The 13,040-nt window shown below is 43.6% G+C and overlaps 1 protein-coding gene and 1 long non-coding RNA gene across 5 annotated transcripts in view; one reads left to right on the forward strand and one right to left on the reverse strand.

Moving 5' to 3' along the window:
- The window catches only part of LOC147164938 (uncharacterized), a 50,097-nt gene that overhangs the window by 1,625 nt on the left and 35,432 nt on the right, over positions 1-13,040 (forward strand). For both annotated transcript variants that reach the window (XR_015096641.1, XR_015096642.1), the window contains exon 2: positions 6,197-6,313. This is a non-coding gene — a long non-coding RNA (uncharacterized LOC147164938). The remainder of the gene's footprint in view (positions 1-6,196; positions 6,314-13,040) is intronic.
- LOC147164939 (rho GTPase-activating protein 20-like) overlaps positions 3,188-13,040 on the reverse strand; it is a 28,551-nt gene continuing 18,698 nt past the window's right edge. For 2 of the 3 annotated variants that reach the window (XM_086090785.1, XM_086090784.1), the window contains exons 6-15: positions 12,386-12,470; positions 12,152-12,229; positions 11,781-11,847; positions 11,371-11,556; positions 9,480-9,673; positions 9,069-9,233; positions 8,814-8,923; positions 8,549-8,738; positions 6,194-6,308; positions 3,188-5,962 (exon numbers count right to left, since the gene is read on the reverse strand). In XM_086090785.1, coding sequence (XP_085946911.1) covers positions 4,605-5,962; positions 6,194-6,308; positions 8,549-8,738; positions 8,814-8,923; positions 9,069-9,233; positions 9,480-9,673; positions 11,371-11,556; positions 11,781-11,847; positions 12,152-12,229; positions 12,386-12,470 — 2,548 coding nt within the window. In that variant the 3' untranslated portion in view covers positions 3,188-4,604. Of the gene's footprint in view, positions 5,963-6,193; positions 6,309-7,128; positions 7,312-8,539; positions 8,739-8,813; positions 8,924-9,068; positions 9,234-9,479; positions 9,674-11,370; positions 11,557-11,780; positions 11,848-12,151; positions 12,230-12,385; positions 12,471-13,040 lie in introns of all 3 variants that reach the window. The other variant, XM_086090786.1, reaches the window with a different exon arrangement.

Here is a 13,040-nt window from a genome sequence, read left to right on the forward strand (position 1 = left end):
TAATAGGACATAAGGTCATAACATTATGAGGAAAATGTCATAATTTAAAAAAAAAGAAGTGAAAAATACATCACGTGACGAGTGAGTGTGTGAATGAATAACAGTAACCATCTCACATGCGCTTCGCTCAGCATCTTCCTGTCTGAGTCATGTTCATTCATATCTATTTTAGTCAAATCAAGCACACATGCAATGCAAAGTGACGAATGAAGCCATGGAAGAATTCATCATTATGATGGGAAAAAAAAACCTTTCCTAACGAAATACAGTGTTTGTCTGGGTTAATATAGCCATTTTGTTACCAAATACATTTTAATAGATAGAAATTGTGTTTCTGTGTGGGTAACTGGCAAACAAATGTTGACAGTGTTTTGCCAAGCAAGTATTTTTGTGGTGCAATACAACCTTTGTGGTTAACTATTGTATTTGTTATGCACGGGTACTGCATTTCTTTTACATTTCTGTGAGAATTTGTAACATTTTAATTGCCTAATGTTGTATTTTCTGAGCAAATGGTAGTGTTTTACTGGGAAAATTCACATTTACATTTTCTCTAGAAAGGTTTTAAAGGCAGAATATCTTGTTTTTGCGGCCTAATAGTAGCCTTTATAGTACAAACTTTTTATAGTAGTGACAAAACAAAATTTGCATAGCATGATGAAGGATTGGGAATTACTGACATCGTGTGGTCACGTTTGTTTGGACGACACGTCGTCACCAAGGCAACCAGACTCATCAAAAGCCATCCTGCAGATTCCCACTTTGTCCACACGGTGGCAGTACAAGACCACAACGTATTAGCATTACTCAACCTTCAGCTTCATTTGTCATCAGACAGGGACTATTCATTTATTTTGAACGCTTACGTCTTGACTTGTGTGTAGATGAGTGCCTTCTTGTTTGCCTTGTTTTGAAGCTAATCATAATGTTTGCCTATGGAGGAAGTTTGACCTGGGAATGTTCCATGGAACTTTGTATTTATTTATTTATTTATTTTTTGCTTCCACAATATTTCAATCTTTCATAAGGTGCACTTTAGCAACCTCAAGGCGTGAAGCCCTAATTCCAAACCTGTCCCTAACCTTATTTGTAGTCGTATGCTTTTGTTTGAAACCCTAAATCGAGCTTGAAACCTCAACTTAAAATCTTCATCCTGGCTTAAAACCTTAATTCCAAAACCAAACCCTTGCTTGAAGCCCCAATTTAAAACCCCAACACTAATTCGAAACCCTGTCACTACCCCGAAACCCTACATTTTGCTGGAAACCCAATGCCTGGCTTGAAACCCAACCTTTAGTTTGAAACATTAACTTTAAACCTATTCCTTGACTTGAAACTCTAACCCTGGCTTGTTAAATAGTCGGGTGTACCTAATGAAGTGTCCACAGAAATGATTATACTAGTAAACGTGTGACTATTATATAAATATGTACTGTGTCTTGTAAAATAAGAACACTGAGTTACAGTTGACCCTCCCCATTGTTTAACTTACATGCCTTTTAAATTGTACGTTCAATACGTGGCTGAGTGTTTGGTAAACACCTTGGCAAGGGTCACATTCCTTCATTGGCTGATTGATTGATAGGTAGGCACGGCCTGCGTTACACCCATTTTTAGCCTCCCTAATTAAAAGTGAAACCTATTAAAATGTTCTTTTTATATTTCAATACATCAATGGCGTATGTATGCACATTGTGTGTATGAGCGTTAAGTTGCTAAAGGCCGATCATTTTTGTGGTGTTGAGTCAAAAGTCAAGATCAGATCAGATAGTCTAACTGTACATGTTCTTACTGAAACCAAAACACATGCTTGAAACCCTAATTGAAAGCCCTACCGTTTCTATAAAACCCCAGACTAAAACCAGAATATAACACTTTAACTTGAAACTCTTTACCTTGACTCGAAACCTTCATCCTGGCTTGAAACAATTTAAGCCTGGCTTGAACCTCTCATTTGAAAACCAAACCTAATTCTGGTTCCTGTGGTGATGACAAACAGAATAGGCGACGGTCGGCCCAGGGCATGCCGTACATGTGTTTAACGACGACTGTCAATCACAATTTGCCATCTGCTTTGTTTTTAAATCACAAATACGGCGCTGCTGCTGTCCCGAGTGCCGTAATGAAGAGACGCTGCCGGGTCTTGTCCGCAGACATTCTTGTCGGCCTTGCATAGCAAACCAGTCGAGCTACGCGTTTGAATTATGATGGACGGCAAATCCACGCAAAACACTTCAGAAGTAGCATTAGAGCCATAGCAGAGGCGGTGCAATGCCTCTGTGAATGCCCTACATTTTTTGATATAACTATAGTAGCACTCGATTTAGATGATACTTTATAAAAACAAGATATTAATATCATAATTAAATGGAACGCAAGAAAATGGATGGATGGATGGTGAATTCATTGCGGCTTTTTCTGCTGTGCGAGACTTAGCCACCGGAGGGCAGGAAAATGCAGTCAATCAGACAAAAATAAAGATGAGTTTCAAAACTACTACGTAGATAAGTGACTCAGTAAGCCTTTGATAGTCATTTATCACAACAGATAAAGAATACATGCCTACGAGTATCGTTATTTTGTCGTCTACATGTTGATGCACCGCCAGCACATAGATGCTATTGTTATTGTCTATGGTGTTTTGCATTGTTTGTTAGCATTAAGCTAAGCGGCGGAATAGTTACAGAACTTGCAATTCTGTTTGTTTCATGTTTAGTTTGGTAGAAAACAAACAGCTCAAAGCCTCTTTGTTGATGAACATGGCTGGATGGATGTTCTTTACAGTATTCCGCAAAGCCTGTAGCAACCCGGCGGGGTTTTTGTGACATTTCAGCAAGGTTCAAAGGGGACAATCTAAAAAAAGTCAGTCAGAAGACAAGGATGCCGTAAAGGTGGCGGCAAGCACAGCTTGTTGCCGTCACACTTTGTCCCGCCTGTTAAACGGCGTCATTAAGAATGCGCCTGAAAGGCATCGTGACCTCTCACATACATTAGGTTGCATTTTTTTAAATTTATTTTTTACCGCTGCTGTGTAAATTGACAACAAACAAGACCTGATAACCCTGGCTTGAAACTAGGACTGTCACTGTTGAATATTTTTTTAGAATCGATGATTCCATCTATCATTTTATTTTGCATTCAAATGCATTATAAAAGTGAATAATAGAACTATCACAAATCAATAAGATTCTTGTAAGAGAGCATTTTATTCAAATGTTGTACACAATAGACATAGAAATATGTAGCAAATATAGTTTCTATGGCGACAGCAGCAGCACATGTACAAAAATACAATTTGATTATATTACAAAGCAAAGATCATACTTATATTTATCATATATATTTCTGTATCATAAATACGAACAACTTTACAATGTGGGTTGACTAGTCATACAATTACAAGAAAAGTTATTATTTTCACAAGATGATGCAATGGAAAATTCCTCAAGGAAAACAATGACCGAGAATGGGAATGGGAATTCATTTCTACTAATAATACATACATGGCTTGTTTTAACAATAAAAACATTTTGGTCGTTTTTGTGGTACACACACACACAAATGTCACCCGGGAAACCAAAACCATTTTCGCCTCTTAATTTTCTCCAATGCATTTTATGCTCTTAATTTAGCGGGATGTGAATGCAGATGGCCCCCAGGAAGCAGGAAGTCCATCCGGACCTGCCACTTTACTAAGATTGAGTCTCTTTTGTCATTTTGGAATGAATTTGGTTAGTTTTACAAAACAGATTTTTCATGCTCTTATTTTGGCACCTAGGAAGCAGGAAGTTAATGTGGACCTGCTACTTTACCCATGTGGTGTCTGCCACTTTCGAGTGATTTTTTGTAGTTGTTATTAGCAAATTTGTTAATGGGCAAATGTGCAGGTTGTGCCTCCTACACTCTTATTTTGAGAGGGTGTGAATGTGCTTAATTTGATCTGAATGCAAATGGGACCAATGAATGAATGGGAAGTTCTTATCTTTGTCATTTTGGAGTGAATTCTGTTAGTTTTAGCAAAACCAAGGCAAATCTTATGTTGGCGGGGAGCAGGAAGTGCATCTGTACCTGCTGTCTGTGTCACTTTGTAGTGAATTCTATTTGTTATTTTTTATTTCTATTTGTAGACAAGCCAGTGTGCATGTTGACTAGCTTATGTTCTTAATTTGGCGGTATGGGAATGCTCTTTTTGGGGGCTGGAACAAAAGTGACACCCCGGAAGTGAATGTGTATCTCAATCATGCTTCTTTTTGTCCCTTTTGAGTACACTAAACGTTTTTCTTCTTTAAACTTTTTTTTCTTAATGAACCAAAGTGCAGGTTGCCTCTCATGCTCCAAATTTGTCAGAATGTTAATGCAAATGCTCTTATTTTGGTGGAAAGCGAATGGAACCTAGGAAGTGCATCTACTGTATACCTGCTTTTTTACCTATAAATTGCTTCTTTTTTTAATGACTTTTTAAAATCCCAGCAAAACCGCATCTTATTTTGGCGGTCGGTAAGCAGGAAGTGCATGTGTACCTTTCTAATCTCCCACCCTGGTACCATAAACGCCACATAGACAACAGTGAGTAATAAAAAGTTGGGCATGTCCAAAGTTGGTAGTTACACGTATGACTCTTCGGCGAAGAAGAGCTGGTCAAATTCATCCAATTGTGGTTCGCTACACTGCCGACTCTGCCACTCCTTCTTGGCTTGGGCGATGGCAAGCGCCACCTCCTGGCTCTGCCGCACGCACCCCGCCGCATCCCCAGTCACGGTAAAATAGTCCCGCACGGTGCGGTCGGCGGAAGGCGACAGGGGCTCCACGTCAGACACCCTCAGGCGGGGCCGGGGTCTGTCCAGGGTAGCGGTTTTGGAGGGGTGGCAGGTGGGCTCGGACCGACGGCGGGGGAGAGTTCGGCACTGTACGGGCGGCGTCAGAGAGTGGCACTTTTGGCGTTTCAGTATGAGAGTTGTGGCACTTTGTCCGTAGAAGACGCCCATCGGGGGCTGGGCGGCTTCAGGTCCCGCGGGGAGCGTATCTTGGAGAAGCCGCAGCTCTCGCACCGTCAGAGGTTTGTCCGCCCCAGCCCCCTTGTAAAAGGGCGAGGTGTGTTGTAGTTGAAGGAGCGCCTGCTGGTAGGATGGAGGACTGCTGGACCGTTGGTTGGGCGTGCCGGTTCTGGTCCGAGCGGGCGGTGGCGAACCCTCACTAGCATGTCCGTTAAGAGGCTGCTTCAAGGACAGGCGACGGTCCTTCTTCAGCCACATATTTGGGTGGGCGCCATGGCTGGGGCGGAGATCCTTCTGTGGCGGGGAGCAGCGTGGGGACCGGAGGGGGACGTCCCCCGTCGTACCGGCGCCATAATCGGTGGAGTACTGCGAGAAAGCAGAGTCCAAGGAGCTGAGCGAGGAACCGGTGGGAGATGTGGCCGGTGAGGAGAGGCTCGAGCAGCTGGCATCTAGACACAACGGAGGCGGGGGCGCGTGCTTGCTCTTCCGACGCCCACCGTTCTGGTCCCGCTCTGAGTTCAGGTGGAGCCCATTTAGCTCCTTCTCCAGGAACTCCTCCTCTTCCTCCTCGCCCTCCATGGCGGCATCATAGCTGGCCTTGCGCAACGGGAGACGCCCCCCGGCGAGGGCGGCCAAAGCGGGCTCCGAGCTCCGCCTCAGCCTCCGGCCGGCGCCCTGCGAGGATGCCCCGCTGGCGTGGCGGGCGCGGGGCTGGCGCGTGGCGGGGCTGAAGCGGCGGGGCCTGGCTAGGGGCGGCAGCTGCAGCAGGAGGTCGGCGGCGTGGCCCTCGGTGTCGGCGTCGGGTTCGCAGTCGCTGAGCGTGAGGACCGAGTCGCGGCTGCGGCTGTCAGGCTTGTCGCGTTTATCGCGCAGAGGCAGCTGGTCCTGGCACGGAGACTCGGGCTCGTCGTTCAGCTCGTTTTCCAGGCTGTCGTACGACGAGTCGTTCATTTGGAACGACGACGCATCTGGAGGGAGAAATACAACTTGCTGCTCAGGGTGTAACAAAAAACGATTTGAATCATAAAATAGTTTTTGATTTAAATCGTATTGCACCTCATGTATCATGCAACGTATCAAATTGTCTTGAAAACTTGCTGCCTTTTCTCCACATTTACAGTACATCTGCCTATTTTGTTTATAGTATAAATCTCGTTACATATTTGTGTAATATCGTAACATAACAATCATTCTCTCACCAGAGCCGTGCTCGCTGCCGCCGCCCTTCGGGCTGAAGGCGGAAAACAGAGAAGTGACATCATCGCCCAGCACGGCGGAGCAGTTCTCGATGAGGAAGCGCACCAGCTCGCACACCTAAGGTGAGAGAAACGGTGTCAATACAATAATACAAAATAAATGCTGAAACTTTTAGCTGTTACACGCCAATTTTGCAGTATGATTGCGTGAACGAGTCTGTTTTCTTCCTCACACTAGTCATAGTCATTAAACAACACTAGTGGAGTGTTTGCTCACATGAGGCGTGTTTATTGGAGGAATTCCTGACCTAAATAACCCCCCCCCCCCAATATCGGCACAGCTGTCCAAACGTTTCCTCACATATTTTCATTCTGACAATATCCACCTTTTCAACGCCCACGCGTGCATTCCGAGCAGACCGCGCAAACATGAACCCCCTATCGTACCTCAACATTTTGGCAGAAAATCCGGGCCAAAATTGCAATTTCTCTTCACTTTTGACTGGTTTACATGTTTTTATTTTCACCAAACTCCTTTCAAATATCTCAAAACTACTTTATTACATAGATTTGAAAATCTGTTTGTTGTTTAGAATGTCACAATAGTTCACAAGTACACAGCCGTCCCAATTACAAAGAGACGTTCTTGAGTACGTACTTAGGGAGACCGTAAAGACCATACTCTGCGTTCTTGATATTGAGAAAGTCTAAAGCAACGAACTAAAACGTCTTCCATTTACAAGTAGAGCGGTAGAGCCTTGCGTGTGTTTACACAAGCAAGTTAGCTTCACTGACGCCATGGAAACGCTTTTTGTTTGTTTGGGTCCAGATGTTGCGGCTTAGTGCGTCTGGATGCTGTTTGCCGCTGCACGTAAACAGCCAGCATACTCTCTGATGTCACCTTTTTGTCCAGTTTTTATAAAGGAAAAAAAAAACACACAAAGACGGTCGGTCGCCTGGTTTCGGATTAGAAGGAGCGAGATCCAGGAATCCGCATTCCCAACTGTGGTTTTGGATGACGTCCACTGTATTCTTTGCAAATGTGGCTCCAATATGCTGGCAGTGTGGAGCGCAGAGTGTATATTATCATCATGACATCCTCCTAATCCTCCTCTTTTCTTCTACTTAGTGTTGTTGTAAAAAAGATCAAGCCAAAACATCCTCCTTCGTGATCACAACAAATCATTTTGAGTTTTTTAAAGCAGCTGTGAAAAGCAGCATTTGCTCCTTCATGCCGACTCTCTTTTCTGTCCGCTATGATGGAGATTATGATGATGATGATTGTCAACATACATTAAATGAGATCAAGCGTAGCGACACAGCATCTTTTTCTCTTTCGCGTGGCTGCTCTGTTCGCATTTGAAGCTGTTAAAAGCTAATTGTAGACAACAGCGTGGTCACGTGACTCCCGTCCAGATTGTAGACCAGCCAGGACTCGGTGGAGGTGCGCCTCAGTCAGACTTGGCAACACACTCGGACCCCGTGAGGGGAAATGTCGAAAGCAGAGTGTTTGCCAAAGAGATATTTGTGGCTGCTGAGGTTATTTTTGCTGACATGTCACTTTTTTTTCCCCCCCTCTCTTGGATAGCCGTCCGCACTCGCATGCATACTCTGGAAAAGCAAACTAATGAATTCCATAATAATAACATACTGTAGTAAGAGACTGTTACTTGACATTGAGTGCTAATGTTAGCGACTTAGCATTTCATGATATGTTAAATGGGAAGTGTTAGATCTCTGTAGGTCAAAGTACCTCAAGAAGCGATTTTTGTTTAGCATTAAGTGTTATCTTAGCTTATTTTATAATCCTTAAATATCAGATTTGCCTTGTGAAGGAACTTAGTTCCTATGTTGTTGTTATACTTGAATTTTGAACCCTATTGCTGTTGGTGTTAACATTTCAACATGCCAAGGGAACTGGGATAAACCAAAGTTAGATGTTAGCTTAGCTTTTAGCATCCTCAAATGCTATCAGATAACAATGCCTAATACCATTTAAGGACACCATTGTTATTGATGCTGGATGCTAATGTGAGCATATTTGCATGCCAGAAGCACTGGGAAGATGTAATATTAAATGGTAAGTTCTATATCAGCTTTTAGCCTCCTCAAATGCTAACAGATCATCCTCGTAAAAGAACAAAGCTGCTGTGTTGTTACCAGCTTGTCATTTGGTAAGACTCAATTTTTGTTGATGTTGACAGTTAATGTTAGCATGCCATGCTAATGTTAGTATTTCAGACTAATTGCGACGAGCTAATGTTGAATTCTGTCCAAGTAAGAAGGGATGTGTGTGTCACAGCTAATGTTAGCTTAGCATTTAGCCTCTTTGAATACTAACCAAGTAGCTTCACTCACCTTCTTGGCGCCCTCCCCCTCCATCTCGGGGGTCCCAGGCGTGGAGGCCCAAAGCATACTGGGAGCAATGCAGACAGACAGGTTGAAGGCATTCATCTGGTTGTCGTGGGCGTAGCCTTGGATGCGGTAAAGCATGGCGGTCACGTGGCGCAGCAGCAGAAAATTCTCAGTGGGCAGCAGAAGCAGTAATCTACAAAATGGGCAGTAAAAATTATTTCGATTGCGCAAGGGGGAAACCAGACTAGCTCGTGGCTAATAACGCTACCTGCGGACTTTGCCGGTCACGTCTTCGCTTCCCTCACTCTCCATGGCCGCCGTCCACTGGTCGTAAAGGTCTGAGCAAAGCAGGCTGCCCGGGATGCAGCGAAGGAAATCCTGTGATGAAAAAACAAACTTATTTCTAGTCATCTATTTTGATTTTGTGGACATTTCTATTTTGTAAGGTGGCGAGAGGCTCAATGGGAATTATAAAAATACCACACAAGGAAGTGTGTTCCTAAAACAAAGTATGCGTGTTTACCTTGAGGACGGCGGCAACCACAAACACAGATTGGCGCGTGATCTCGCCGTCATCTGTCCCGGCGTCCAGTCGCTCACGTAGCTCCCGGCAGGCCTTGGCCCCCGCTGAGCGCCGAAACACGCCACGAGTGTACGGACCCTCCACGTACAGGAACACTAGCATGTCCTGAACAAAGACAATTGTTTACTATTATTAGCATGTATTATTAGCATGTAACCAGCCTAGCGTAAGGCTAACACTTTGAGCTGTGTGTTTGCATACATACTGTTAGCATGTTAGCAGAGTACCTATTTCTCAGCATAGCAGCTGTGCATTAAGGTCATTCTGATTTAATATTTTGGTTAACGAGCATGCAGGCAGTTAGCAAGCTAGCTGTTAGCATTTCCGTTGTGTTGACAGCACTGCGCTCACCATAACAGGTTTGGGCAGGCCACTGTCCGCCGAGCAGACGGAAGCGAGCGGCTGCCCAAAGAGGTGCCCCGGGGCAGGGCCGGGCGAGGTAGGGCTGAGTGGGGGTGCGGCGTCCAGCTGGCTGCTGGAGCCCCTCCAAAAAGGCCAGTTGATCAGAGAGCGCTTGCGCTTGAACGACTTCGGCTGGGCGGCATCTGTGCGGAGAAAGAGTTAACGTCAGGACAAAATCTCTTATCATTGCTTGAAACCGGAATCGAGGCTTGAAAACCGACTGAGAAATCATAACCCTCGTTTCGGGCACGACGACCCAGCCTAACGCTATTGTGAAACCTGAATTTGAAACTCGAGTTAGCTTTTTGTTTGCCCTGCTACGCATTGTTGTGCCTACCACGTACACCACGTACGTAATGTTTGTATGCTAGCACGTGGCATACATTGGCATATCTTATCTTAGCATAGCTTAGCATAGCAGTTGAATGAAGTGGCGTGTTGGCTCCAGACAGAGAGCCATTGATGATCAACGGCTGCCATTTATGTAAAGGCCTTATGCATAGACGTGTGTGTGTGTGCAACTGTGCATATGTGTGTTTGGACAGTGTGTTCCTTGTTCACATCCACAACATCCACCTGTGTGTATTTTGTGTGGTTAAGCGTGCGTGTGCATGTTCTGCAACCACACAGCTAACATGTATGACACATACTGACTTTTTGATTTCAACATTCTGAGGACTCTTTGGAATGTTTGGAGCCACGTGTGAGAAATTAGCTCAAGAACAAACTCAGAGGGTAACTTGAAATCTTACTTTGGAACCCTTACCCTTGTGTGAAACCCTAACTTAAGCTAAAACCTTACTATAAAACCCAAAATCTGTTGTCAAACCCGGACTCAGGTAACAAAGCCCTAACCAAAGGCCCTAATTTGAAACCCCAAGACAGACTTGAACCCTACTTTGAAACCTTAACATGATTAAATCAGATGTTGTTATTCTCTTCTTGAGCCTCACTGTCAGTTCTTCTTTTTTTTTTTCTCCGTGTTTCCCTGCCTTGTTTGTCTTTCCCGCGTCTCGTCCTGTTTCCTGTCCTATCGCTTACCCTCCGCCGGCTGTTGCTTTTTCCCGCCTGCCCGCTGACCTTAAAGCGTGTTATCTCAGCTCACGTTTCCATCTTCCTTTTCCCCACATTCTTTGTCAGTAACTTTTTAGGGGGTTTAAAGTGTGTGTGTGTGTGTGGGGGGGGGGCATATTCCAGCAGTGAAGCAACACGGCGCACAGCCGCACACATATCACTTGCTGCCTCCTCTCTCTCGGGAATCCCCCACAAAGAAGGTTGCGATATCGCTGCGGTCTTCTCCAAAAACCTCCAAGTTCATCATGGACTTGTTTTTGTTCTCGGATATTTCGCGGAGACTTTCAGTTGTTAAAAAAAATAAAAAAATAATCATTTTATAGATTGAAACGGCAGTGAGTGAGGTAAGGCAGCTGGGTTTTAAAGAGATAAGGAGGTAGTGAAGGATGGAGTTAAGAAGGTAGTAGCAAGGTACGGAAGTACAGCAGTGCCTTGAGATACACGTTTGAATAAAATGATTACTTATATGGAGTGTAACAAAATCGGCTTCTGATTTAAAAGATGACAGTGCATCGATCATTCACTTATGTATGTATCAAATTGTCTTTCAGTGGAGAGCTATATATTGGAAGGAAATGCCACGTTTTACTTGTACTGTACTGACAAATCCATAGAAAAAGGACATCAAGAAACTCATGACATCATACCCTCTTGAACTGAGCCGCACCATATCAAAATCGAATTGTAATCGCACCGAATCGAACCGAATCGGCACCACTGTGTATTAAAACAACGCAAATGACGCTGCGGTGTTTTTGTCGCTCACCTACGAGGGCGTCTGTGCTTTGTGTGACTTTGCTGGGTCTGAGTATGAAGTGACACTGGGTGTCCGGAGGCAGACATCGATCCAGGAGCTGAACCTCGGGACAATCGCAGGGACTGCTCAGATCTCGACTGCCACTCCCGCCGTCGCGAACGTGACTCATCTTGATGCTGAACGGGAACTCATGGCCTGGACGGGGGAAGGATTTGTAAAATAAATACCACGCCCCAAATGACTGGATTGGGGATGGTTTGGAAATCCGCAACAAAGCTTTAAAGGAACAAATGTAACGGAATGTCATAAAACAAAAGGGACACTGAGCTTCCAGATGTGCGAGTTGAAGCGAGGACATGAATGTCTTCAAAGTAAGGAGAACATTTAAATTAAGGCATTTAGTAAGTGGTGGTCTTCACCTATGAGAGGGTACGGAGGCTCGTCCTTACTGGAGCTCACCCACAAGCGGTGATCCTTCACGTGACCCTACAGAAAAAAGAAAAAAAATCATCAGGGTTAGGGATTCAAGTGTGACATTCAAGTTAACATTTCCAATCAGGTAGTACTGATTAGCTACTCAAAAAATAGGTTAAAGTTTCAAGCTGTGGCTAGCACTTTGTAAGTTGGGTCTTAAATTGGGTTCAAAGGTTTCAAACAATGGTCAGGGTTTTAAGTTAGGTTGTGTATTCCGAGTGAAGGTTTCAAACCTTGGTGGGGGTGTCAAGTCAGTGTTAGGGTTTCAAGTGAAGGTTTCAAACCTGCAGGGTTCGAGTTTGAAAGCAATACTCACGGCTATCCCGAACTGCAGGAGAGCCATGCTGATGACCTCGTTGGTGTTGTCTGTGTTGTTGACCGCCAGCGTCTTGGCCTAAACGCGCACACAAAACATTTGTGCTCTCTTATTTAACCACCAAATAACTCGTAATTATTTTATTCATGAAGAGGAAGAAGGCAAAGAATGAAAGAAGGAAAGAAAAACGAGGCAAAAGAAAGACATAGAAGACGAAAGAATAAGGATTCTTACATAAGCACAGTTTCCGATATCCTTGGCAAATATCTTGAGTGGGACCGTCTTGGGGTCATCCTTCGCTTTACCCTCGTTGATACAACTGGCAAGCAAAGAGAAACTTAAAGCTTTATTCTTGTTGTAAACGTTGATGCATACTGTGACTTGTTTTTGAATGAATAATACAAATTTTAATAAAACTGAATGAGTATAAACAACAAAATTGTAAAACAATTAAATGAATACAAACAAAATAACAAAAATAATTATGAATTTAATAAAAACTTAAAATTAACTGATTATAAAAATAGAAATAAAAAAATTCATTTTTTTAATTAACTACAATAACATTAAAATTTAACAAAAATAATAAATAATCAGCTGATAAGCTACTAGGTGTTTTAAATTAATCAAAAATGGGCCGTAAGCGTTAAAGTAGCACTAAGGAACTTTTCAACCTTAATAAAATATTTACATAACTCTTCTGATGAAACATCGACTCAAAACTAGTTGGATTGTACTTTTGCCATGGCTTAATGGGGGTCTGTATCATTTTTACTGACACTAAGCAACTTTGAGGAGGATGGTAGGAACACTGCCAACACAAAAAACTACAAATGTGCTGAATGGGGAAAGGGGGAAGTATGCCATAAAGCATTATGGCATACTTCCC

This window comes from Leptonotus elevatus, chromosome 12 (genome assembly GCF_054856555.1).
Source record: "Leptonotus elevatus isolate MCC_2025b chromosome 12, RoL_Lele_1.0, whole genome shotgun sequence".
In the NCBI taxonomy this organism is placed as follows: Eukaryota; Metazoa; Chordata; class Actinopteri; order Syngnathiformes; family Syngnathidae; genus Leptonotus; species Leptonotus elevatus.